Source organism: Thalassophryne amazonica, chromosome 5 (assembly GCF_902500255.1).
Source record: "Thalassophryne amazonica chromosome 5, fThaAma1.1, whole genome shotgun sequence".
Taxonomy (NCBI): Eukaryota; Metazoa; Chordata; class Actinopteri; order Batrachoidiformes; family Batrachoididae; genus Thalassophryne; species Thalassophryne amazonica.
This window is the reverse complement of record NC_047107.1, coordinates 40,254,780-40,282,457: the sequence shown is the minus strand read 5'-3', so window position 1 is coordinate 40,282,457 and position 27,678 is coordinate 40,254,780. Positions and strand designations below refer to the sequence as shown.

Here is a 27,678-nt window from a genome sequence, read left to right as displayed (position 1 = left end):
AAATACATTTCATATCTTTACAGTTTCTTCAGGAAAGCCTAAGGGAATTTAAGCAGTTTTACCTTCACAGTGAAGGACCTTTGTAGACTTAGAGACTGAGCCTTGCCTCATGTCAGGGTCTGGGCTTTCTCCTGAGAAAGGTCAATCTCTAGTGTAGACTTAGAGACTGAGCCTTGCCTCACGTCAGGGTCTGGGCTTTCTCCTGAGAAAGGTCAATCTCTAGTGTCACCTTTGCCATTCCATGTCCTCTCTTGTCCTTTGTACACTATTCCTTTCTTTGTTCTGCTCTTCAATTTCTCCACTACACCTCTGTATTTCATTCCTCTATTTTGTACTGTACACACTAGATAACACCCCTATTCAACACTTTTTCTGTACCATTTAAGTGTCAATAACACCTATTCTTATTCTTGGTTTCCCTTCATCTCTCCTTTGCCTCCAGAGTGTCCCACCTAAGAAATACTATGATGCTTCCCAAGGCCTTTTCTGATCCAGCTGTTTAAAGCTTAAATCATTTGGGTTCTCCATTATAGAGGGTTCTATGTGCTGGGGGTGACAAAACCATTAATCTCCCTGGATGTGGATGATATGTGAAGAACTGTATTGTTTATCAAGGTAAGGACAGGGACATGACAAGGAAACTGATGTGGACAACAAAACATATTCACAGAAAAGAGTGCACAAACACAGAAGCATGCACAAATAGGTTGGAATGCTTTGATTGACTTTACAACTTTATAAACATTAACACCTTCTAAGCATGTATATCCCATCGATGGGAAATTTCACTTTTTATTTGTGATACTGACGAGATAAAATGAGGCGGGTGGGAGGGGTTAGATCTTTGAGGGTTCAAAACAAAGGGCCCCTTCACACACAACACAAAATTGGGTGAAACCGGCTGTAAAACCGGCCGAAAAAGCGCAAACAAAAAAAACGAAATGGGGAGCCGTGAAACATTCCACCTGCTGTTGGGAGGGACACACAGTCAGACAGTCATGCACGATCCCGCGACAATCGTGTCGTGCACACTTGTGCGTGTGCACAAACACAGTGTGCGCACCTGGAATGTGTGGCACCACATCGCACCGCTGCTGTGGGGGGGGGAAACCCACACACCAAAAACAACCACACTGCAACTTCAAATATTTAATCCCTCTTATCGAGCGGACAATACAAGTATGATCCTTCTGTTCCTCTGTATATGACCCATGGTCATAGACGTCAAGTCATGAAATGACATGAATGAAGCAGTATGCTCTTATCATGTCCACATCTGCTGGCCTTGCGTGTCCAGCCGGCTCGCATGTCCAGCAAGCGGCGCACCAAAGGACACTGCGTCATGTGGACCATAGCTGACGTGGGTGATGTGACATTCAGATCGCCAGCTGAGTGTACACATGATCAAATGGTCCTTTTCACCTGGCACAGCCTGCCGATGTGTGCGCTGTGTGGTCACCCAACCCGTTGCAAAGGTGATATATACTCAACAAAAATATAAACGCAACACTTTTGGTTTTGCTCCCATTTTGTATGAGATGAACTCAAAGATCTAAAACTTTTTCCACATACACAATATCACCATTTCCTCAAATATTGTTCACAAACCAGTCTAAATCTGTGATAGTGAGCACTTCTCCTTTGCTGAGATAATCCATCCCACCTCACAGGTGTGCCATATCAAGATGCTGATTAGACACCATGATTAGTGCACAGGTGTGCCTTAGACTGCCCACAATAAAAGGCCACTCTGAAAGGTGCAGTTTTGTTTTATTGGGGGGGGGATACCAGTCAGTATCTGGTGTGACCACCATTTGCCTCATGCAGTGCAACACATCTCCTTGGCATCATCTGTGAAGAGAACACCTCTCCAACGTGCCAAACGCCAGCGAATGTGAGCATTTGCCCACTCAAGTCGGTTACGACGACGAACTGGAGTCAGGTCGAGACCCCGATTAGGATGACGAGCATGCAGATGAGCTTCCCTGAGACGGTTTCTGACAGTTTGTGCAGAAATTCTTTAGTTATGCAAACCGATTGTTTCAGCAGCTGTCTGAGTGGCTGGTCTCAGACAATCTTGGAGGTGAACATGCTGAATGTGGAGGTCCTGGGCTGGTGTGGTTACACGTGGTCTGCGGTTGTGAGGCTGGTTGGATGTACTGCCAAATTCTCTGAAACGCCTTTGGAGACGGCTTATGGTAGAGAAATGAACATTCAATACACGAGCAACAGCTCTGGTTGACATTCCTGCTGTCAGCATGCCAATTGCACGCTCCCTCAAATCTTGCGACATCTGTGGCATTGTGCTGTGTGATAAAACTGCACCTTTCAGAGTGGCCTTTTATTGTGGACAGTCTAAGGCACACCTGTGCACTAATCATGGTGTCTAATCAGCATCTTGATATGGCACACCTGTGAGGTGGGATGGATTATCTCAGCAAAGGAGAAGTGCTCACTATCACAGATTTAGACTGGTTTATGAACAATATTTGAGGGAAATGGTGATATTGTGTATGTGGAAAAAGTTTTAGATCTTTGAGTTCATCTCATACAAAATGGGAGCAAAACCAAAAGTGTTGCGTTTATGTATTTCCACAAGCATGCGCCTCACGTAAAGAGTTGTAAAGTCATGTCCGTCATAACACGGTACATGTTCTCCAGCTTTGACTTGCAGGTCCACGGATCTCAACAGCTCCTGCTGTTTGCGGACACGACCACCTTTTTGATCAGCGCACAGAACAAAGTGTCTATTTTTTGTTCTGTGATTATCTATTGTATATTTGTTATGTAATTATGTATGCAGTTATTGTAGCATTTATTTATACACTTGCCCTGGCTGTGTTCTCTTTGTTTTTAATTTAATTATGTGCACTGAGCCATCATTTCCAGCTGTCAGTGAGTGGCTGACCAGTGATCAGCTGAGAGGCACCTTGCTGTGTGCGCTCAGATATGGCAGGCCGGTCCCCATGGGTCAATCTTCAGATGACGATGGCATTGACATGAGATTTGTCAACATCATCCTGTCCCGAGTTAGTTGCACAGCTTCTTCCATGCTTATACCATGTATCTTACGGTCTTCCTGGGGCAACTGTTTGTTGTGATTTGGCGCTATATAAGAAAAGGGTTGATTGATTGATTGATTCCTGTATATTATTCATCCATGTCGTACATATAGCACCACCAAATATAGCACATGCAGAAAACAAAACACTAAAAAATTAAGCCATCTTTTATATCTGGCTCTTAACATGACGCAGATCATTATTAATATGTAACCACAGCAATCACAGTAAGCTTACAACTCAAATTTAGGAAGAAGGACTTCCTGCACCTTCTAAGGAATCTTAAAGACATAAACATCCACAGAAATACACATACTGTAGCTGGACACAGCAAAACCAATAGATTCAAATACTGTAAGGTCCGTGTGAATTCCATCAAACACTGAACTATTATAAACTATATGTAGAATAATTAGTTGAGGTGGCTCGGGCATCTTTTCCAGATGCCCCCTGGACGCCTCGCTGGAGAGGCGTTCCGGGCACATCCCACTGGGAGGAGGCCCCGGGGAAGACCCAGGACACGCTGGAGGGACTACATCTCTTGGCTGGCTTGGGAATGCCTTGGGGTTCCCCCGGAGGAGCTGGGGGAGGTGTGTGTGGATCGGGAGGTCTGGGCGGCTTTGCTTGAGCTGCTGCCCCAGCAACCCGACTCCAGATAAAGCGGAAGAAAATGGATGGATGGATGGATGGATGGATGTCTCTGTTATTTGGTAGAATGGCCTAAGCAGTGGCTCACCCCTCTAAGTCTGGTCTGCTTGAGGTTTCTTCCTCAAAAAATGCCAGAGAGAGTTCTTCCTTACCACTGTTGCCTATATGCTTGCTCAAAGGGGTTGGTAAGGTTAGACCTTACCCAGGTGAAGTGCTTTGAGTCGACTTTGTTGTAATTTGGTGCTGTGCAAATAAACTAAATTGAAATTAAACCAAATTGAAACATGTTTTCTTAGTTGTGCATATTTATCCCCCATTGGACATATGGTTAAAAGGGGGATAGAGAAATGCACTCTGTCAGTGTGTCCATGCATATACATGTGTGCATTTGTGCTTCAGTCACACTTTCCTGTGCCCATGATCATTCCAACAAAATTCTGCAGATTTTTACCAAGTTAGAACTGGGTATCCCAAATGAGTGTATTCTGGACAAGTGGCATGATTGGATTTCACAAAGAACGTCTAAGGTGATACAAACAGGTAACACTTGAACCTATGTTCACCAACAAAATTTACTATGTTTTCACCAAATTTGGACTGGACATCCGTTATGAGTGTATCCCATACAGGTTAGAATTTGAGCATGACTGGGTTATGCCAACAGCCTCTAAGGACCACCCACTTTACTGAACAGATTATGGTTATTTACTCTCTTCCAGCAACTGCAGGGTGGCTTTTTTCATATTCCACACCTAGATAAGCTATAAATAATAATAATAATAATAATAATAATAAATCAACATTTAACCAAATCTCAACATAGATATTGGTATTTATTGATGGATAAATCACTGACAGCAGCATATGCAGAAAATTGATGTCATGTCACAGATATGGGAAAACCAACTATAGTATATTGGGGGGGCATAGCTCGGTTACTGAAGTGGTTTGTCCATTAACTAAAGAGATGAAGAATGATACTTAGCTGGTTTTCTTGTACACCAATGTTCTGATTCGCAAGACCCTCAAATGCATAAATGGATAAATGGCATACCTTGGCTATCATTTTAGGAATCTCCCTCTCAGAGTAGCTGCACAAGAAGTGTTCTCTGAGATATGCGTTGCTAACAGGAATGGCGAGGGTGGTGTGTCCAGTCGTGTGGCTCAGAGTGACAAAGGTGTGTCCTGAGGCACGTAAAGTCTCTTCCTCTTGTAGATTCTTGGCACAAACATCATCCAGCACCACTTTAACCCAATGTGCCATCTGAGGAGCCAAGCCCCTAAAGGCTAACCTCCAATCAAACTCCAAGTCCTGTGCCTGCAAAATCAGACATGAGCCAGCAACCAGTCAATGCTGAAAAGAATATTGTCAACCTTCTGCTTCACAAATATAAAGTCATCTGTAAAGTTATCTGTAATAACAGATAAAATTCTAATAATTCTTATAATTCTAATAACTAATAATTCAAATAACACCCTGTAGAATAGAATAGAATAGAATAGAATAGAATAGAATAGCTCACCTCTGCTGTGTGAAGGAGCACATGACTTCTGGATTTCTCACCATCTGCTGTATCTTCCGTGATCCCTAATTTTTTTATAAGGGAATAACATCATGTTTAAAAATAGTTATTTTAAAATAGCCACAAGAAACACTACACCTCTACTCCAGGAAGTTGAGATGCTGTGTAAAATGCACATTTTGTTATGTTACAGCCTTATTCCAAAATGGAGTAAATTCACTTTTTTTCTTTACATTTCTACTCACAACACCCCATACTGACAACATAAGTTTTTTTATTTTCTTATTTTTGCAAATTTACAAAAATTAAAAAGCTACGAAATCACATGCACATAAGTATTCACATCCTTTACTCAATACTTTGTTGATGCACCTTTGGCAGCAATTACAGCCTCAAGTCTTCGGATTATAATGCCACAAGCTTGGTGCGCCTATCTTTTGGCAGTTTTGCCCATTCCTCTTCGCAGCATCTCTCAAGCTCCATCATGTTGAATGGGGCACTTTGGTGCACAGCCAATTCCCAGATCTTCCCGGAGATGTTTAGTCAGATTTGGGTCTGGGCTCTGGCTGGGCCACGTAAAGACATTCACAGAGCTGTCCTTAAACCACTCCTTTGATATCTTGGCTGCGTGCTTAGGGTCATTGTCCTGCTGAAAGATGAATCATTGTCCCAGTCTGAGGTCAAGAGCGCTCTGGAGCAGGTTTTCATCCAGGATGTCTCTGTACATTGCTGCATTCATATTTCCCTCAATCCTGACTAGTCTCCCAGTTCTTGCCACTGAAAAACATCCACACAGCATGATGCTGCCACCACCATGTTGCACTGTAGGGATTGTATTGGCTAGGTGAAGAGTGGTGCCTGGTTTCCTCCAAACATGATGCCTACCATTCAGGCCAAAGAGTTCTATCTTTGTCTCATCGGAGCAGACGATTTTGTTTCTCATTGTCTGAGAGTCCTTCAGGTGCCTTTGGCAAAGTCCAGACTGGCTGCCATGTACTTTTTACTAAGGAGTGCCTTCAATCTGGCCACTCTATCATACAGGCTTGATTGGTGGATTGTTGCAGAGATGGTTGGCCTTCTGGAAGGTTCTCCTCTCTCCACAGAAGAATGCTGGAGCTCTGACAGAGTGACCATCGGGTTCTTCATCACCTCCCTGACTGAGGCCTTTCTTCCCAAATTGCTCAGTTTAGACGGGTGGCCATCTCTAGAAAGAGTCCTGATGGATCCGAACTTCTGCCATTTATGGATGATGGAGGCCACTGTGCTCATTGGGACCTTCAAAGCAGCAGAAATGTTTCTGTACCCTTATCCAGATTCGTGCCTTGAGACAATCCTGTCTCGGAGGTCTGCAGACCATTCCTTTGACTTCATGCTTGGTTTGTGCTCTGAGATACACTGTCAATTGTGGGACCTTATATGTAGATGCAGGTGTGTGCCTTTCCAAATCAAGAAGTGCTCCTGGCCTTGGAATCCATAAACATCTCCAATGGATTATTCCGGTCCCGGAACACCCTCTCCCGCTGCAAGGCTCTACTTCCTTCCTGCTCCATCAATTTGTGGTACATGATAGCTGCCATTTTTGAGGTAAGACACTGAAGTTTTGGTGACTAAAATAAGATTAGCCTCCTCTGGACCAGGCTAAAACCTTTAGTCGGCTAACGTGAAACTTTCACCGACCAAGCACTTTGTGCAACCACTAACATCAAAAGATTAGTTGACTAAGTGAGTTTTGTCAACTAAACAAGATTAGACCGCTTTCTGAAACTGGACCCTGAATTTACCCACAGGTGGACTACAAATAATCTGTAGAAACATCTCAAGGATGATCAGCGGAAACAGGATGCACCTGGCAAAGGCTGGGAATATTTATGTACCTGTGATTTCTTAGTTTTTTAATTTGTTTAAAAATTGATCTAAAAAAAGTTTTTTTTTCACATTGTCATTATGGGGTACTGTATGCAGAATTTTGAGCGAGAAAATTAATTGCATCCATTTTGGAATAAGGCTGTAAGATAAAAAAATGTGGGGGAAAAAAAAAATCACTAAAGTGGTGAATCACTTGTTGCTGGCTATGAATGCACTTTACCAGCATGCGCTGTCATTACTGGAACTAAGTACAGTCTTTCGGTTAGTCGATAACTGCATTTTGCTTGACCAAATTGAAAATTTTGTGTTGAGTTTTGTTCGCATACTTTCATTGCTGAAATCATACTTGGGACAACTGCAGTGTGTTTTTGCAATAACATAACATCTAAATTTTCAATAATGAATTATGGAGTGAATTGTGGTCTCAGTCTAGTGTTATTTTCACTTTCTGTTGCACTCCTTGGAAAGATTATTTGGAGCCATAAGACTGATTGTCACTATCTGTTTATCAGGGTAATGCTGTTGTGCTGCTAGACAGAGACATGTTTATGTTTCGTTCATATTATCACCGGATGACTGTGTGAGTCATCCGGTGATAATATGAAAAAAAAAGAAAAAAATACTAAAAAGGGATTTTTGAGCCAACGTTGTTTGCCCTGCACATTGGAGAGGGGGCAAAAACAGCCCATTTATGTTACACTTATCCTGTCCCAAATTCTTTGGAAACAAGGTTTTAAAAAATTCATGGTCATGGTCAACATCTGAAGTCATGTTTGTAAAATTTTACTGGAAACCCACAACATTAGGGAGGTGGCTAAAACTGCCCATTTTCATTTGCATTACACCTATCCCAAATTTTTTGGAAACAAGGTTTAAAAAAAATTCCTGGTCAGTTTCTCTCATCATGTTTGTAAATTTTTACTGGAAACCCACAACACTATATTAGACATACTTGCGCATTAATCCAGAAGAACCATTTACTGTATCTAATTGAATTAATTAAATTTAAAAAAAATTTAAAATGAAGTCATCAGAAGTGTTTCTAAGGTGTGTCAGCAGTGTACAAGTTGTACGTATGTATAGGGGTAAAATGGCACTTGCATAAAATATTTATTTAAAAACACCCCTTACCAAAAAATAGTACTGATAAGTATAGAAAACGTAAACTGGAAGTATACTTGAAACATACTTGCATGTACTACTTTTTGGTAAGGGACAGCCTTAGTGCAAAATAGACATGGTTCATTTTGCAAGTTGCATCAAGACATCAATGAAGTAATTGCAATGTAGTTTAATTATTTTGTGAACAGAGTTTTTGTTATTTTTCAACAATATTCTTTCATTTTTGTCAATATTTGAAGCACTGATATACAATATTCATGATATTCATGACATAATTTCAAGTATTCAATGTTTACATTGCAGGTTTTATACTACAGTACAAGAAACAAAAGTAACATCCATCAGGTCAAATATTCAGGTATGCTAAAAATTATTAATGTCTCAGCGTAGATATAATATTGGTGTGACACACAGATCAAGCAACAACACAGTGAGAGACTTCAACCTTCTTTCTTGTGTGAGGGTGAGGACCAAATTGATTGGGGAGCCCCTGCAGACAGCTTCGCCTCCCATCAGGGTATAAACTAATGAAAGAGATATCACATGAAACTGTTCGTGTGAAATATTAAAAACTATGAGGTGTTAGGGTGTAGCCTGCTTCAAATCTATGCATAATTTAGCATGAATGCATCAATATTCATCATAATAAATTGTAGCATGTGGTAAAACCCTGACCAACATAATATGACATATTATGACATATAACAGAGATGATGTGAGTCATTCACTCCCAGGCCCCGTCGCGAGCCATGCTGACTCACAGTGACCAGAAACACGCAATAGCTTTAGGAGTCTAAAATTGGGGCACAGATCTGATTTGAACTTGGACAGAACCATCCATATGTAGGATAACTTTACGAGAGGAAGTGCGGGGGGAAAGTGGAAGAGTAAGGGGTTAATGTGAAGACAAGCGTACAGGATGTTGGGTTGGGATGCAATTACAAAGTGTGAACATCAAGGGCACAGTTCTCTAATCAGAAAGCGAAGAGTGAGACCCCAGGCAAGGCAATTTTCCAAACAAGAACACATGGAATGGAAGAAGGCGGAAGCGGCATGCACATCACTTTTTGACCTTTAAGCCCATCTGATGAATTTCTGGTAATTAAGCTGTTTGATTGCCTGGAATTAATGATTTGGATAACTGCCCTTTAAAGGCTGTTTACCTCTGTGTAAATTGAGCCTTTCTGCAAGTCTTGTTTTTGTAAATGTAACCTTTATGGAAATTACTCCATGCACCAAAAGCTTCCACTTAACATCTCTGCAGCAACAGTTCAAAGGGGAGAGAGGAAAAGGATACTAGAGGCTTACATAATACCCAAGATAATTCCCTATGAAAATATCACATTTCTCCAAACTACTCAGATTTCTTGGGAGAATATTTTGCATGTAAGAGCTTGTGTTTATATGGAGTTTATATGCAGTTAGACTCAACAGGATGGTACCACAACAGAGTCTAACTAATGCCCTGTTTACACCGGACTGAGACCTACAAGATCACAACATTTTGTCAACTCTCACACGTCTTGACTGGTCTCCGTTGTGATCTGTTATTTGCGTTTACATCAAGCCTGCATTGCAACTGAATTGTGTGACTGAAAAATGTGTTAATATCCATGATCATTGATGCAACTCCATGCAGAGTTAATTGAGAGTGTATTACGACCCACAGGATCAAGGTGAGAGTAAGTTGAGACATGTCAGTTTATCAAGACCGCTTATGAGACCCATGTATCTGTTAACTGCTCACACAACATGTGCGAGTGTTTAAAACAGTTCAGTACACTTGTACACCTGTTAGAGACTGATGGGGAGTGATGGAGAGTGATGGCGACAAAGAGGGATCTTTTTTCCGACCATGGAGCCCCATTGCAACCCCGATGGGAGTCAGCAAGAATGACGGCAAACAGAGGCCATTTTTTTTATCACAACTCGGTCATGCACTCAGTGTAAAGAGGGTGTAAGTCTTAATAAAGTTGTAATAGTGCCTTATGCAATCTTATTAGAGTCATGAGGGTATCTTATACAATTGTACTGGAGTCTTGGAGAGTTTTGATGTGTCATACAGTGTTACTAGAGTCTTAATGGGACAATGTTATGATGAGTCCTGAGCAATTGGTACAAAATGTGTTGTGAAAGTGTAGTGACACGGACCCACAACAGGGGGCGCAAATGAACGGTCAATAGATGAGCCAAAAAATAACAATTTAATGTTGTGAAGGTGCACAACGAACATACAGACAATCTCAGAATATGATTACAGTCAATCCAAAAAGGTGACGTGTGGGCAGGCTCGAGGATAGAAGACGTCTGTCCTGAGAAGAGCCGGAACCACACGATTTCCACCGCCACCGAACCTGGTGAATACTGGAGCCGCCAAGTCCCAAATTCCCAGGTGACCACCGTCCCCGACTGTCAGATCTGGTACTGCTGGCGAAGAACAAAGACAGTCAAGTGTGGGTGTGTGTACACCCCGTAACAACAACGGTGGGAATGCCACCTCCACCTCTCACTCAATATTCTGTAGAGTTCCTCAGGGGAAAAGAGTGCCGTCCTGCACTCACTCAGCTTCCACAGAAAGAGGAACCGGTACTCCTGCAAACACTCACAATATACAGATATATTGCAAAACACAAACGGCTGAGTCTATTACCTCCAAAGAAATACGATATCTCGGCAACAAGGTGGAGATGACGTCTGGTCTTTATGGAGTGAGATGATGTAGAGTAGATGGGTGACAGCTGTCAAGAGATAATGAGTGACAGCTGTCACCCCCGGCTGTGTCCGTGGCGGCAGCGCCCTCTCGTGCCTGAAGCCCGCACTTCAGGCAGGGCGCCCACTGGTGGTGGGCCAGCAGTACCTCCTCTTCTGGCGGCCCACACAACAGGACCCCCCCCTCAACGGGCGCCTCCTGGCGCCCGACCAGGCTTGTTCGGGTGACATTGGTAGAAGTCGGCCAGGAGGGCCGGATCCAGGATGAAGCTCCTCTTCACCCAGGAGCGTTCTTCGGGTCCATACCCCTCCCAGTCCACCAAGTACTGGAACCCCCGGCCCATCCGACGGACGTCCAGGAGCCGGCGCACCGTCCAAGCCGGCTCCCCGTCGATGATCCGAGCAGGAGGCGGCGCCGGTCCGGGAGCACAGAGGGGTGAGGTGTGGTGAGGTTTGATCCGTGACACGTGAAAAACCGGGTGGATCCGCAGTGAAGCCGGGAGTTGGAGCTTCACTGCGGCAGGACTGAGGACTTTGAGGATCTTGAATGGTCCGATATATCTGTCCTTAGGTTTTGGGGAGTCCACCTGGAGGGGGATGTCCTTCGTGGAAAGCCACACCTCCTGCCCGGGCTGGTATGCAGGGGCCGGGGATCGCCGGCGGTCTGCATGGGTCTTCGCCCTCGTCCGGGCCTTCAACAAGGCAGAACGGGCGGAGCGCCACACCCGATGGCACTTCCGCAGGTGGGCCTGGACCGAGGGCACACCGATCTCTCCCTCCACCACGGGAAACAACGGGGGCTGATACCCCAGACACACCTCAAATGGGGAGAGGCCGGTGGCAGAGGACACCTGGCTGTTATGCGCATACTCGATCCAGGCCAGATGTTTACTCCAGGCTGTCAGGTGTGCGGACGTCACACAGCGCAGAGCTTGCTCCAATTCCTGGTTGGCCCGTTCTGCCTGTCCATTGGTCTGCGGATGATACCCGGATGAGAGGCTCACAGTAGACCCCAGTTCCTGGCAGAAGCGCCTCCAGACGTGTGAGGAGAACTGGGGACCACGATCACAGACTATGTCGATGGGTATCCCATGCAGACGGACGACGTGGTGGACCAGGAGGTCTGCTGTCTCCTGGGCTGTTGGGAGCTTTGGGAGGGCCACGAAGTGGGCCGCCTTGGAGAATCGGTCCACTATCGTGAAGATGCTGGTGTTGCCCTGGGACGGCGGGAGGCCCGTGACGAAATCCAGGCCGATGTGGGACCAGGGGCGATGAGGCACAGGTAGCGGCTGGAGAAGTCCTTGGGACCTTTTATGGTCTGCCTTGCCCCTGGCACAGGTGGTGCAGGCCTGGATGTACTCCCGGACGTTGGCCTCCATAGACGCCCACCAGAAGCGCTGCCGGACAACTGCCACGGTCCTTCGCACCCCTGGATGACAGGAGAGCTTGGAACCATGACAGAAGTCCAAGACTGCAGCTCTGGCCTCTGGTGGGACGTACAAACGGTTCTTCGGACCTGTTCCTGGGTCCGGGCTCCGTGCCAGGGCCTCCCAGACGATCTTCTCCACGTCCCAGGTGAAGGTGGCCACTATAGTGGACTCAGGCAGAATGGAATCCGGTGGATCCGACAGTGCAGTTTTGACCTCCTCTTCGTGTACCCGGGACAAGGCATCTGACCTCTGGTTCTTGGTCCCGGGGCGATAGGTGATCCGGAAGTCAAAACGCCTGAAGAACAGTGACCAGCGGGCTTGCCTGGGGTTCAGCCGCTTGGCGGTCCTGATATACTCCAGGTTCCGATGGTCAGTGAAAACCGTGAATGGCACAGACGCTCCCTCCAACAGGTGTCTCCACTCCTCAAGAGCCTCTTTCACTGCAAGGAGTTCTCGATTGCCGACGTCATAGTTCCGTTCAGCCGGGGTCAACCTGCGTGACAAGTAGGCACACGGGTGAAGAACCTTATCGGTCTCTTCGCTCTGGGATAGCACGGCTCCTATCCCTGAGTCAGAGGCGTCCACTTCAACCACGAACTGGCTAGGGTCGGGCTGCACCAAAACTGGCGCAGTAGAGAACCGTCGTTTCAACTCCTTGAACGCGGCTTCGCACCGATCCGACCAGGTGAAGGGGACTTTTGGAGAGGTCAGGGCTGTCAGGGGGCTAACTACCTGACTGTAGCCCTTAATGAACCTCCTATAGAAATTAGCGAAGCCGAGGAACTGTTGCAGCTTCCTACGGCTTGTTGGTTGGGGCCAATCTCTCACCGCCGCAACCTTGGCCGGATCAGGGGCGACGGAGTTAGAGGAGATGATAAACCCCAGGAAGGACAAAGACGTGCGGTGAAACTCGCACTTCTCGCCCTTCACAAACAGTCGGTTCTCTAACAACCGCTGCAGGACCTGACGTACATGCTGGACATGGGTCTCAGGATCCGGAGAAAAGATGAGAATATCGTCCAGATATACGAAGACGACGCGGGGGCGTTGGTGAGGCCGAACGGCATGACCAGGTACTCAAAGTGACCTAACGGGGTGTTAAATGCCGTCTTCCATTCGTCTCCCTTCCGGATCCGAACCAGGTGATACGCATTTCTAAGATCCAGCTTAGTAAAGATTTTGGCTCCATGCAGGGGGGTGAACACGGAATCCAACAATGGCAACGGGTATCGGTTGCGAACCGTAATCTCATTCAGCCCCCTGTAATCAATGCATGGACGGAGTCCGCCATCTTTCTTGCCCACAAAAAAGAAACCTGCCCCCATCGGGGAGGTGGAGTTTCGGATCAGCCCGGCAGCTAATGAGTCCCGGATGTAGGTCTCCATTGATTCGCGCTCAGGTCGTGAGAGGTTGTACAGCCTGCTGGACGGGAACTCAGCGCCTGGAACCAAATCAATGGCACAATCGTACGGACGGTGCGGGGGAAGGGTGAGTGCCAGATCCTTGCTGAAGACGTCAGCAAGATCGTGGTACTCAACCGGCACTGCCGTCAGATTGGGAGGGACTCTGACCTCCTCCTTAGCCTTTACACCGGGAGGAATCAAGGATCCTAAACACACCCGATGGCAGGTTTCGCTCCACTGAACCACCACCCCAGACGGCCAATCAATCCGGGGATTGTGCTTCAACATCCATGGGAAGCCCAAAATCACGCGGGAGGTAGAAGGAGTTACAAAAAACTCAATCTCCTCCCGATGGTTTCCAGACACCACCAGAGTTACTGGTTGTGTCTTGTGTGTGATTAAAGGGAGGAGGGTGCCATCTAGTGCCCGCACCTGCAATGGCGAAGGAAACGCCACCAGAGGGAGCCCTACCTCCCTTGCCCATCTACTGTCTAGCAAATTCCCTTCTGACCCCGTGTCCACCAGTGCTGGGGCTTGAAGGGTTAAAACCCCACTCAGGATTGTAACTGGGAGTCGTGTGGCAATCTGTGTGTGTCCCACGTGAATGTTTTGACCCCCCCTTAGCCCAGTCTCTGAGGGCGGTTGTTGTTGTGGCCGTTTGGGGCAGTTTTTCTGTGTGTGCTCCTTTAAGCTGCAGAGAAAACACTCCCCGCGGACCAGCCTCCTCATTTTGGCCCTGTGCGTTTCCCTAACAACGTCAGCAGGGGGAGCTGTTGCCCCACGGAGCGCTGCGGCTGTGGAGCGTGGGGAGGGCGGTCCCTTTTCGCTCCCGACGGCGTTCCTCCAACCGATTGTCTAACCGTATAACGAGATCGATAAGCCCATCTAAATCCCGCGGTTCCTCCTTAGCTACCAGATGCTCCTTCAGGACCGATGACAGTCCGTTTATGAAGGCGGCGCGGAGCGCAACGTTATTCCAGCCGGACATCGCAGCCGCGATGCGGAAGTCGACTGCATATTCGGCTGCGCACCGACGCCCCTGTCGCATTGACAGCAGCATTGTTGAAGCGGTCTCTCCTCTGTTAGGGTGATCAAACACTGTTCTGAACTCCCCCACAAACCCAGTGTATGCTGATAACAACCGTGAGTTCTGTTCCCAGAGCGCCGTAGCCCAGGCGCGTGCCTTACCCCGAAGCAGAACAATCACATAAGCTATTTTACTAGCATCTGACGCGTACATGACGGGACCATGTTCTCCACCTCCATTGTCGATGCGGCCGCTCGTAGCTGTGGTCACAAGGTCTCTGGTGCCTGTCGCGGCGGCAATCCCTGAACCCGGTGGTGGCGCCGGAAATAAGGGATGCCATCAAGCTGAAGAAGGAGTCCTACTTATCTTTGTTGGTAGGTGGGACCCCGGAGGCAGCTGACAGGTACCAGCAGGCCAACCGTGCCGCAGCCCGTGCGGTCGCAGAGGCAAAAACTCGGGTCTGGGAGGAGTTCGGGGAGGCCATGGAGGAGGACTGTCGGTCGGCCTCGAAGAGATTCTGGCAAACCGTCCGACACCTCGGGAGGCGGAAGCAGCTCTAAACCAGCACTGTTTAAGGTGCGGGTGCGGAACAGTTGACCCTGAATAGGGAAGTTGTCGGGCGGTGTAAGGAATACTTCGAGGATCTCCTCAATCCCATCGTCACGTCTTCCGAAGAGCAGAGAAGCAGAGACTGTGGACTCAGAGGCGGACTCATCCATTACCCAGACCGAAGTCACCGAAGTGGTTAGAAAGCTCCTCGGTGGCAAGGCTCCTGGAGTGGATGAAGTCCGTCCTGAGTACCTTAAGTCTCTGGATGTTGTAGGACTGTCTTGGCTGACACACCTCTGCAACATCGCATGGCAATCGGGGACAGTGCCTCTGGATTGGCAGACCAGGGTGGTGGTCCCTCTGTTTAAGAAGGGGGACCGGAGGGTGTGTTCCAACTATAGGGTGCTCACACTCCTCAGCCTCCCCGTAAGGTCTATTCAAGAGTACTGGAGAGGAGAATTCAACCGATGGTCGAACCTCGGATTCAGGAGGAGCAGTATGGTTTTCGTCCTGGTCGCGGCACACTGGACCAGCTCTACACGCTCCATCGGGTGCTCGAGGGTTCATGGGAGTTTGCCCAACCAGTCCACATGTGTTTTGTGGATCTGGAGAAGGCGTTCAACCGTGTCCCTCGGGGCAGCCTGTGGGGGTGCTTCGGGAGTACGGGGTCCGGGGTCCTTTGCCAAGGGCTATCCGGTCCCTGTACGACCGCAGCAGGAGCTTGGTTCGCATTGCCGGTAGTAAGTCAAACCAGTTTCCAGTGCACGTTGGCCTCCGCCAGGGCTGCCCTTTGTCACTGGTTCTGTTCATTATTTTTATGGACAGAATTTGTAGGCACAGCCAGGGTGTAGAGGGGGTCTGGTTTGGGAACCACAGAATCTCATCTCTGCTGTTTGCGGACGATGTGGTTCTGTTGGCTTCGTCAAATCAGGACCTTCAGCGTGCACTGGGGCAGTTTGCAGCCGAGTGTGAAGCGTCCGGGATGAAAATCAGCACCTCCAAATCCGAGGCCATGGTTCTCGTCCGGAAAAATGTGCTTTGCCCTCTTCAGGTCGGTGGAGTGTCCTTGCCTCAAGTTGAGGAGTTTAAGTATCTCGGGGTCTTGTTCACGAGTGAGGGACAGATGGAGCGTGAGATCGACAGACGCTCCCTTAGAGATAGGGTGAGGAGCTCGGTCACTCGGGAGGAGCTTGGAGTTGAGCCGCTGCTCCTCCACATCAAAAGGAGTCAGTTGAGGTGGCTCGGGCATCTTTTCCGGATGCCTCGCTGGAGAGGTGTTCCGGGCACGTCCCATTGGGAGGAGGCCCCGGGGAAGACCCAGGACACGCTGGAGGGACTACATCTCTCGGCTGGCTTGGGAATGCCTTGGGGTTCCCCCGGAGGAGCTGGGGGAGGTGTGTGTGGATCGGGAGGTCTGGGCGGCTTTGCTTGAGCTGCTGCCCCCACGACCTGACTCCGGATAAAGCAGAACAAAATGGATGGATGGATACACAGGGTCAAAATTATTTGGCTAAAAGTCCCTTAGAAACCTGTATCTTGACCCATTGCTTTTGGTAGCTATCAACAAGCTTATGGCTTAATTCTGAATGTTAGCTTGCTTTATCCAACTCACAACCAGTTTTGATGTGTGTTTGGGATCATTGTCCTGTTGGAACACCCAATTGTGGCCAAGTTTCAATTGTCTAGCTGTTGATTTGAGGTGACACTGAATGAGGAGGTAGTCCTCCTTTTTCATTATTACATCCACTTTGTGCAATGCACCAGCCCCAGAGCATGATGCTACCATCACCATGCTTGACAGTTGGTACAGGTTCTCAGGTTTGAAAGCCCCCTCCCCCCCCCCCACCCCCCAAAGATATCTCTTGTCATTGTGAACAAATAGCTCAGTTGTTGCCTCATGTCACCATAAAATGTTTCTCCAGAAGGCATTTGGGTTGTCCATGTCAGAAGCTACAAATTTCAATCTAGCTTGAAGGTGTTGAGTTTGGAGCAGGGGCTTCTTTCTTTCTCACTCCATTGAAATGTAAAACTCGCTTCACTGTGGACAGAGATGCTAGTGTTACACCAGTTTCCAGTTCATGGTAGGCCTGAGCCTTGGTAGCTCCTGGGCTGGTCCTGAACATCTTCACTAATTTCCTCTCCTCTGAGGGTGACAGTTTGGGTCTGCTTCCAGACCTTGGCAAAGTGGTGATACATCCAACTAACTTGTTCTTGCAAACAATTGTTTAAACTGATGATCTTGGAAACTGTAGTTGTTTAGAAATGGCTCCACGAGACCTTCCCTACTTGTATAAACCTACAACTCTCCTTCTTAGATCTTAGAGCTTCTTTGGATTTTCCCATTGTTCTGAGTACTGGTCAGTCCAATGAGTACTGTCAAACACATTTTTAAGTTGCCAAAGAGAAACTACCAGTTGTAGTCAATCATGACAAAGAGTTAATAGGGCTTGGCCTTGTCATCTTAAAAGGCATTGCAGAATCTTCAGCACCACTTATTAAAGGACTAAAGGAAATTTATATCTATATTTGAGCCCGTATGTATAGTTCTGAACCTGTGTGGATTAGAGAAAATTCAAAATAAATTCAAACTTGTGCACCCAATTCTTGTTTTTTTAAAATTCATGAATGATGTATGCTGTACAATCATTCCACCCTGGCAAAAAAGCACCTCAGACCCACAATTAACAGCCCAAAATTACCATGACATTCATGTCCATGATGCTTGCATGCAAACATCTGGAGTGAACTGTATGTCAGGTCAAGCAGTTAGACTACACAAGATAGAGTTATGATGGTGCCTTATACAGTCTTACTTGACTAGTGATTAATTGTGATCATAATATGAGCGAAGCACCGGACAGCGGAGCAAAGCTCACTCATAGTACATTGAGTCCCAAACAGGAAGTGCCAAATTTTGAGTCCACAGTGAAGCAGGAAATGTCAAATTTTGAACAATTCCTGGATCAACACATCCTGGATTGACAATACACGAGATCTCGTGGAATCTTGCAAGAATTTAGTGGCAAGTTCACACTGAAACAGGAAGTGCCAAATTTTGAGCCCACAGTGAAACAGGAAATTTCAAATGTTGAAAAGTTACTGGATTGACAGTATAGGAGATCTCGTGGGATCTCATGGGAATTCGGTGTCAAGTTGAGACTGAAACAGGAAGTGCCTAATTTTGAACCCACACTGAAACAGGGAATGTCAAATGTGTTTAACTTAGGAAAGTTTTTTTTAATAATTCCCTCCTAGTGTTGTGAAAGTGTCGTGACACGGACCCACAACAGGGGGTGTAAATGAACGGACAATGAAAGAGTCAAATATGAACACTTTACTGTTGTGAAAAGCACAACCAAACACAGCTGATAACAGAATAAGTACAATAGTCAATTAGCAAAGGTGACGTGTGGGCAGGCTCGAGGATAGAAGACGTCTGTCCTGAGAAGAACCGGAACCACACGATTTCCTCCGCCGCCGAACCCGGAGAATACTGGAGCCGCCAAATCCCGAACACCCCAGGTGGCCACTGTCTCCGCGTGTCGGATCTGGTACTGCTGGCGAGGAGCAGAGACAATCAGATGTGGGTGTGTGAACACCCAGTAACAACAACGGTGGGAATTCCACCTTCACCTCTAACACACACTCGTGCAGCGTCTCTTTAACCACTTATCTGACGGGAAGTAGGACGAAACAATCGCGACCCACGCCGGTCCTCTGGTTAGACAGCTGTAACACAATAGCACTTGGAATTAATCAATGCAGGCAGAGAAAGTTACCTCCTAAGGTAGACGATATCTCGGCAACGAGGTGGAGATGACGTCCGGTCTTTATGGAGTGGGATGATGAAGTGTAGATGGGTGACAGCTGTCAAGAGATAATGAGCGACAGCTGTCACCCCCGGCTGTGTCCGTGGCGGCAGCGCCCTCTCGTGCCTGAAGCCCGCACTTCAGGCAGGACGCCCTCTGGTGGTGGGCCAGCAGTACCTCCTCTTCTGGCGGCCCACACAACACCTAGTTTTGATCTTTTTAATTAACCTGTTTTTTTAATAATTCCCTCCTAGTTTTGATCTTTTTAATTAACCTGTTCTTTGGTATGTTGTTTTTGCTATTGTATTTAATCCTCTGTAAGGTTTCTGTGTAACTTTTTGTTTGTCTCATTAAATAAAAAAAAGTCAAATATTTAATACTTCCTGGATCGACTTCCTGGTTTGACAATACACGAGATGTTGTGGAATCTCACGGGAATTCAGTGGCAAGTTGAAACTAAAACAGGAAGTGCTAAATTTTGAATCCACAGTGAAACAGAAAATGTCAAATGTTGAACACCTCCTTGCATGGGTGTAGTTGGGTTGCACTGGACTCCCCTGAAATCTGATTGGACACCCGAGGTGCCGCCCCAGATGATTGACATGTCACAGCACTGCACATCTGGTTGGAATTGGTGACACATATTGACTACTAGGTCCCTCCTGTGCAGTAGTTGGCAGTGTGTTCCACAAAAAGTTCTAAACCACCTTAGTAGAAGAAGAATTTTTGAGCCAGATTTCCACCTGAACATGTTGTCTGAACCATGGACTCCTAATGACACCAAAGTTATACTGGTGAGTAAACCGCATTTTATGCCAGAAATGAGGTCCAAGTTGTTAAAAGTGGCATTCCTCCTTTAATTCAGGTTGCCTTATACATCCGTGTTTTTCCGGTGATTTTAGAGTAATAAAATGAGCAGGCAGCAGCTGAGTCATGCTCTGTTTGCTTATTTGAGATGTAAGACGCTGCCCGAGTGTTTCTCAATTGCCCTCAAAAGTATTGTAACACTTGGTATTACACACATTTTAATTTGTTGATGCCATTTCAAATACAAAAAAAAAAATCCCAAATTATCTTCCTTAAATGCAAACTGATAGCAAATGTCTACAACTTGATATAAATTTAATTAAAAATATAAAATACAGCTTGCTGATGGAATGGTGTAGAGGATGATTTTCTTAAAAAGAAAGAAAAGAAAGAAAAGAAAGAAAGAAAAGAAAGAAATTAGCTGAAAGTTCAGCTAATTTGGCCATATTGTGCAGCCCTGCTATCAACTAGCTGAAAAGTTTGAATATGAATTTACATATACATTTAAAAAAAATACTTAAAGTGGCAGGGGGTTACAAGGGCTGTAGTTAGGGGGAAGCTGAAGTTTTTAGCCATGCTTATGCTCCTCAGAAGCACTAACTGAAAATAAAGTGTAAAGGACTTAAATAACATGGTGAGGACTCTTTTCCAGGCATGTGAGATGCAAATAAAGAAAATGCTTAAAATGGTGGGGGGTTAAGAGCACCGTAGTTGGGGGGGACTGGTGAGCGAAGCCCCCAGAAGCCGAAGATTTTTAGCCATGCTAATGCTCTCCCGAAGCATTTACTGAAAAATGTCTGAAGGACCTAAATGACATGATGAGATGCTGAAGAGCTTCAGTCTTTATGCCCAGGAAATTTACATATTAACATCATGGCACTGTCTTGGAGATGTCTTGTGGTAGCATATAATCAAGATTTACTATGACAGCTCTCATATAGCGTATTCGTGTACAGTAGTGGTCAAAATCCTGTATGTGTGAAAGGGGCTCTAGGAATGCTGAGGTGAAGACTCTCAACCTGCCTAATGTTACCCTATTCCATGTTTTGCACTTTCTGTATAGGCAGCAAGATGTATTCATTTTTATTGTGTTTGGTTTGATATGCTAGCATGATTATGATTATGACTGCCTGTCTTGTAAGTAGCACTGGTGAAACTGAGACACAGGGAGACAAATCCAATATTTACATAGAGTGAAAGTGATTAGCTCCACCTTCAGGAGAGCAGCCTCTAACCGGAGTGTCGTCTGTTGTTAGCTGTGAAGTTTTTCTATCGTGCTACCTTTAGGTTTTCTTTTTCTTCCAACTATGCATTTCTGTCCTCTCAGAAGGAAAATTATAATTTTTAAATCACAAATGCCAGTTCTAGTGGCATGTGTACGTGTGATTTAGCAACATATCATTAGTTTGTCCTTGAAATGTACTTTATACATCCTCAGAAAATAGAAAATGTGTCATGGGTGGTAGCTACAGTCTTGCATGAATTATCTGATGCATTTGTGTGTATGTGAACAGTATGTCAGAGATTAAATAGTACCTTTGTCTCCGGTGCAGTTTTTGCAGGTCATGTCAGTGAACAACTCCTTCACATTGTTCTCAAATTCCAGAAGGATGCATATCAGCTTCATAAACGCCTCCAACTGGCTGGATGTCAAACTGAAGGTCCCGCTGTTCACTAGAAGCTCCAATGGCGCTACATAAGAAAAGAGTCACAAAAGGAGAAATAAACACAGTGTAAGCTTGTGACTGACAGACACAGGAACATTACAGTTTATAATTGAGTAAAGCAATAAATAAATACATGAAAATAGATTTTCAACCCAACTTCCCAACCTACACACACCCATCAGAAAACAGCCCCCTCCCCAACTCTTGCCAAGCACAACACCGCTTATGAATATCGACCCATTCATGTTTTCCCAATACGCCACATAAACAAAGAGAGTGCAAAAATATGCAAAACTTTGTTCCCACAGCAGTCACACAGTCGCACTTCTTTCTCTCTCGGTGCAAAACTTCTCTCCCCCTAACCCGGTGATGACCCCATCGGCAAATATGGATTTCCCATTTTGGAGGCTGCCAAAGCCATCACCCAGGGGATGTTCCGCATTAAGCTGGAGAATAGGCGGCTGGGAGATGCGTTGCCATACTCCCAGACACGTACACAAATACTTTTGTGTGTCCGCTTAAATGAGCTCCTCCACTGCAAAGGCATTTGGGAATGGATGAGCTCAGTATTAGCCTTGAGTCTGAAAGCCTGGAGATGATTGAGTGCTGAGAAGGAAAGAATGGGGGTTTTTTTTTTTCCAATAATTGTAATATTATTGCCTCTGGATCCTAATGTAATTTTGTCATATTGTTAAACAAAATCTGACAATATGACAACACACTGTCCCTAAGGATGCCTGGTTTAATCATGCATGAGGTTTGACGCCATGTGTGGGCGTGTGTATGTTTACATGTGTTTATAAGCCTGAGTGCATGTGCTTATGTGTGTGTGTGTGTGCATGTGTGTAAGTGTCTGTCGAGTGAGCGCATGCATGTTTATGTGCATATAATACAGTTCATTATGAATACCTTGTTTGTAGACGCTTCTTTGGCATGGATTTGCACATGTCAGTCTTGTGGGATAATAGCAAGCCTGCTACCACACCATATGGTCACCATGGACTAGATCTGACCTCAAGTTTGTGTTTACAAGTCTTCCAGTATAAATGTATTTATGTGCAAGTGTGCACACAGACATGTCCACAAATAGACAGGAATAGCGGCTGTGTAATTATTCGCCATGCGTGTAGTTTAGTCACATGACCCCAAAGCTGAGCCGAGCTTCTGTAATGGGTTCCAGTGGGAGGCTGCACTGGAGAGACGACCTGAAACTGCATGTGTGCACACATGACCTGCCTGACATGCACGTGCCTGCCTTGTGCTTCAACTCGCACATTCATACATGCGCCACCAATCATGTCTATTTTTGAAGCCACCAGCAAATCAACATGGAGCCCTTCGTGCCTCAGAGCTGACGCAAATTAAAGCTGTCAACATTTCAAGAGTAAACAAAATAAACTAGATAAGACAGGGACACATTAGTGGAAGAGTTACTAGATTCTCTAAAAAGCTGTCAACACAAACCCCTTGTCCCTCCTACTGTATGGGCACAGCATCCGTTAAGCACGAATTCATGCAGTTCTTAATGGATGCTGGACCTTTTCTGGAGCCTCCTCTCCACTGCTCCTCCTCACCCCATTCATGTGATTCATTTCCTCAACCTGTGACCCTTGAACTGCTTTGCTCGCTCACTAACTCACACTATAAGTAGTCGCACATGACCTTGGTATTTAACGATGCTCTGCCTCGGCCCCGCATCGAGTGTGCAGCCTCGGCTTTATGGGTATTTATAGTCATCTTCCTAGCCAAATAGCTCTATAGCTATAGCAGACCAGTACAAAGCCATCTAAACCTCATTATACCTTTGTCACAACAGTGAGGCCAAATGGAGGTTCTCATAGCCGGTTGATGGAGAGAGTGTGCTTAAAAGCACCCAGGTGTGTCATATGGCACAGTGCATAGCATGTGCCATAGAGCAGAATGAGGAAGGGCACAAGCAGGTGGAAGAGTTCAAATAAAGGTCAATGTACTGTGAATCAATAAATGACCACTACTGCCAGCAAAAGTGACCCCCCCACCAAAAAAATGCTGATGTATTTTATATATATATAGAGAGAGAGAGTTCCCCCTTTATACATCATTTGTTGATGCTGCTATATCAAAGTTCAGTGGCATTTTTAAAATGACAAGTATCATAAGAGAAATATGGTGTGAGAGTGTGTGTGTGTGTTTGTGTTTCACAGTGACAAAACGGGGGGGAGAAAATCCTAAAAATAATAAACTGTATACTCTACAGTGGCTAGTTTCAGGTTGTAATGTTTAAAAATGACAACAATGTAACACAAATTGAAAAAAAAAAACAACAACAAACAGAGCAGGTATTTCTGGCGAGCCATCAGTCTTCTCCTCGTCTTCCTCTCCTCTGGGATTCACCATCAGCCTCCTTCTCTTTCTCTCTCCCTCGCGCTCTCATGTGCATGCATGTGTACACATAGCTCTTGACTGGCAGGGAAAAGAGAGGAGGAGATCCAGGGGAAGGGAAAGTGGGAAAGGAGTGGTGTTGGCGGTGGTGGTGGTTAGGGATGAAAATGTGAAGAAGAGAGAGAGGGAAAGCAAGGGAGGGCAGAATAAGGGAATTCCCTTAGCAGTTGTTATTGATTCCGGTGTTTACGGGCGAATAGTTTAGTGCCGTTTACAAAACAGAACAGATGCAGCCAGTGAGCAAAAAGGTAAACAATTGCTGTGTGGCGGGCTGCCAAATCCCCAGTCTGATGTATTAAACTCACAGTGAAGAGCTTTTCCCCTATGGCTGCACTTATTGCCACTTCATTTCCTCTTCACGCACATACACATGCTCTCTTTCTTGCCATCTCTTTCACAGTCTCCTGTATTCCCCCATTCATCTGAGTGGGAGGGGAGAAAAAGGGGAAGGGTGCAGAGCGCTTTTTGCTGTCTGGCTATTTTCTGTCCTCTTCCGACCCTGGAGGCTCAGTTCTTCCAAACAGAGCCATTAGGAGGGGGAATTGCATGTGTCTGACATGTCCGAAAACCAATTATTAGACACTTTTTACCAAATGATGCCCAAGTCTTTTGGGAATGGGCAATCATGCAATAATTTAGCCACTGATTTAATTTCGCTCCAGCACAGTATCTCCTCCTCTTTTATCCTCTATTTTTCATTTGTGTCTCCTCTCGTTTTCTCTCTGTAGTGCAAATCGGACAATCAGAGCGGTGGTCTTTCGCTCTTTTATCACATTGTCCCACTGCATTCCAGTCTGACTGACCTCCAATCTGTTATCATATAATCATAATAAAACACGGTCAGCAGACTGACTTCCATATCACATCCTCTAACACTGAAAAAATTGAGTTTCAAGTGATACAGAAATACAAGGAAAGAAGGTCACAAGTGAAGATGAGGCCATGTTTTTTTACACAGTAAAATGAACTCCTGGAGTTGATAAATGTCATTTAACACTGTGGTAGAGTTGATTTAACACTATTTAGAATGGCACTATAGGTGTTGTATCCAAGTACAAATGGCTATTTAAGCAGCAGAAAACATGGAAGCAAAGCCATGTGTTATGCGTAAAGAGATTTGATTTACTGTGTTCATTAGGCATGGGTGTATTGTATGATATCAATCAGTGTGGTTGGTACATGTCCTTCACTTTAAACTGGAATGTGGCCGGTACACAGTGCTGTGTTGCTAAAGAACCAAAGGAAAGTGAAAGGATTTCTGCCTTTTTATCAGATTAGCATCAACCTTTGATATCCCATAGCACCACCAAAGCTCCTTTAGGTGAAGCCTGCAGCAAAGTGAGGGCTTTTGGTTTTTGCTATGAGTGTTTGCTATAATTTATTTGAATGGTTGTTTTCAATTCACTGTCACTGTGTATGTAATGGGCAGCACACTGGATTGTTGGTTAGCAGTGTTGCCTCACAGCAAGAAGGTCTCAGGTTCGCTTCTGACCTAATCCTTTCTGTGTGGAGTTTGCATGCTCACCCTGTGTTTGTATGAGTTTCCTCTGGGTGCTCTGGCTTCCTCCTACATTAAAAGATAGCAGGTTAGGTGAACTGATGACTCTAAAGTGAGAGCATGAACATGTTAGCCTGTCTGTGTATCAACTCTATGATAGACTGGCAGCCAGTCCTGGATGTACCCTGCCTCTTACCCAGTAACCACTGGGATCAGCTCCAGTACAGTAACTGCATACTGAAAGTGGTGACAACTAGCACTCTGAAGCCATACTGTTTCCTACCTCCATTATGCATGGCATTTTTCTCCTCTGTATCTGTGGGAAGTCTATACTTTTTATATCTATTTTTAGATTGATTATTGGATCCATATGCATAACATCCTGTCATGTTGAAAGGTTTTGGAGAGAAAAACCATGCAGCCAACAACTGTGTTGAGATGTGTGTAATGTACAATGCGGTCAATGAATGATCGTTCTGCCATTGGAAACAATATTGCCACTTTCTGTATATAGGCATTCTATAATGATGATATGAGACAGAGAGAGATACGTAGCACTGGATGCACTCATGTTCGATCCAATTGAGTAATGCATGCAATGGCATTGAAAATAATACAAGTACATCCACTGCCACTGTACGCATTATGTCACTTTTTCATGCTTGTTGCTGTGTTCATAGAAAGCCGCTCACTTCTGAATTCACCCTCTTAACTAGAGCTGTGCTCAGAGAGTGCAGGTACCTCTGGCAACAAAGTAGTTGCTTTTGATGTCACACTATGAAATAAACGTTGACCGAACTGGAACTTCAAAATGGTAAAATTCAAGTCGGATCAAACATTTCTAAAAAAGTTCTGGCATGAAGCCAATAATTTCCTGCAAGTGGGTCTTCAGAATAGTCCAAATCAAGTCCGATCTATATTGATTATGCATTTGTCATGCTTTGTGTGACCTTGACCTTGAAGTTTAGAACTATGACCTTGAAAAGTGAACTCCTTGTATTCTAGGAGCCAACACCACCTTCCACGCATCAGATTTAAATACAGAATATGATTTTTTTTTTCTGATCAACTTTGACCTTGACCGCACTTTTGAAGGTCAAGGTCGAAGGCCAAGGTCAATCAGAAAGTGTCTGTCTAAGAGGACCAATATGAGCCAAACTGGAAATTTCTATGCTGAGTAGTTCCGAAGTTATGGCTGATTATGCGTTTTCACTTTTGCGTGACCTTGAAACTTGAGCCATAACCTTGAAAAATGAACTCACTCTATTCTAGGATTATCTGGATTCTAGGATTATTATACCGATGTTCAAAACTTATGACGATAGATGCAGAACTGTGCCTGTGAGACTGTTAACAAACAAACAAATGCAGGCGATCACATGACCTCCGTCCAACTTCGTTGGCAAAGGTAATAACCAAAGATCTCAGGTGATGAGGCCTTTGGTACAAGGTCTCATCAGAAGAATTCTTGGGCACTACTGGAATGGCGTTCTGCCAAATGAAAGGTTAAATTTGGAAATTCCAATGAGACATATCACTTAATTCAAGAAGACAATGCAATTTATCGTAAGATAATGTCTGCTATAACATTTTCCCCACATAGTACATTTCTCTGGGCATAATCCAGGACAAAGTTTCCTCAGTGTTAAGGATTCAAGCAAGGTGAAACAGCCAGGGGGACGCCCATGTTTCACCTTGCTGTGACAGACTCATGGCTCCTTTCGAGTGGTACCAGAAAATCAAACAGACCTAATGACGGTGTTTTGCAGTAGAGGAAACACTGGACAACAATGGTGGGTGTTGCAGAATAACAGCGTTTTCTCTTGAAATGAAAGTTTTGTCATGAAACAGAGTCTCTTTGCTCATTGCCCATAAAATATTAGGGAATTACCAACAGACCAATAGACCAGGGATACCTCTGCTGCAAAGGTGCCACCTAACAACAACAAAAAACTGGTTACTGCTAGTCTAGCTAGTTTATTTGCATCTGTCACAAAGATACTTGCCAATGAGTTTCTTTCCAAAGGTGAACAGAGATTAAAAGGCCAACATTATACTGAAATTCTGTCTGTGAACATTGACTCTACAATTAACACTTGTAGCAACTGAATAATCATTGAATTTTCAATGGCTGCAT

General features: G+C 45.3%; 1 protein-coding gene and 1 long non-coding RNA gene across 5 annotated transcripts in view; one reads left to right on the top strand and one right to left on the bottom strand.

Moving 5' to 3' along the window:
- The window catches only part of LOC117510360, a 903,074-nt gene that overhangs the window by 572,152 nt on the left and 303,244 nt on the right, over nucleotides 1-27,678 (top strand). Inside the window, exon 3 of the long non-coding RNA XR_004560690.1 lies at nucleotides 4,166-4,175. This is a non-coding gene — a long non-coding RNA (uncharacterized LOC117510360). The remainder of the gene's footprint in view (nucleotides 1-4,165; nucleotides 4,176-27,678) is intronic.
- The window catches only part of kiaa0825 (KIAA0825 ortholog), a 429,491-nt gene that overhangs the window by 315,719 nt on the left and 86,094 nt on the right, over nucleotides 1-27,678 (bottom strand). For 3 of the 4 annotated variants that reach the window (XM_034170047.1, XM_034170048.1, XM_034170046.1), the window contains exons 7-9: nucleotides 21,492-21,647; nucleotides 5,234-5,298; nucleotides 4,765-5,028 (exon numbers count right to left, since the gene is read on the bottom strand). In XM_034170047.1, coding sequence (XP_034025938.1) covers nucleotides 4,765-5,028; nucleotides 5,234-5,298; nucleotides 21,492-21,647 — 485 coding nt within the window. The remainder of the gene's footprint in view (nucleotides 1-4,764; nucleotides 5,029-5,233; nucleotides 5,299-21,491; nucleotides 21,648-27,678) is intronic. The other variant, XM_034170049.1, reaches the window with a different exon arrangement.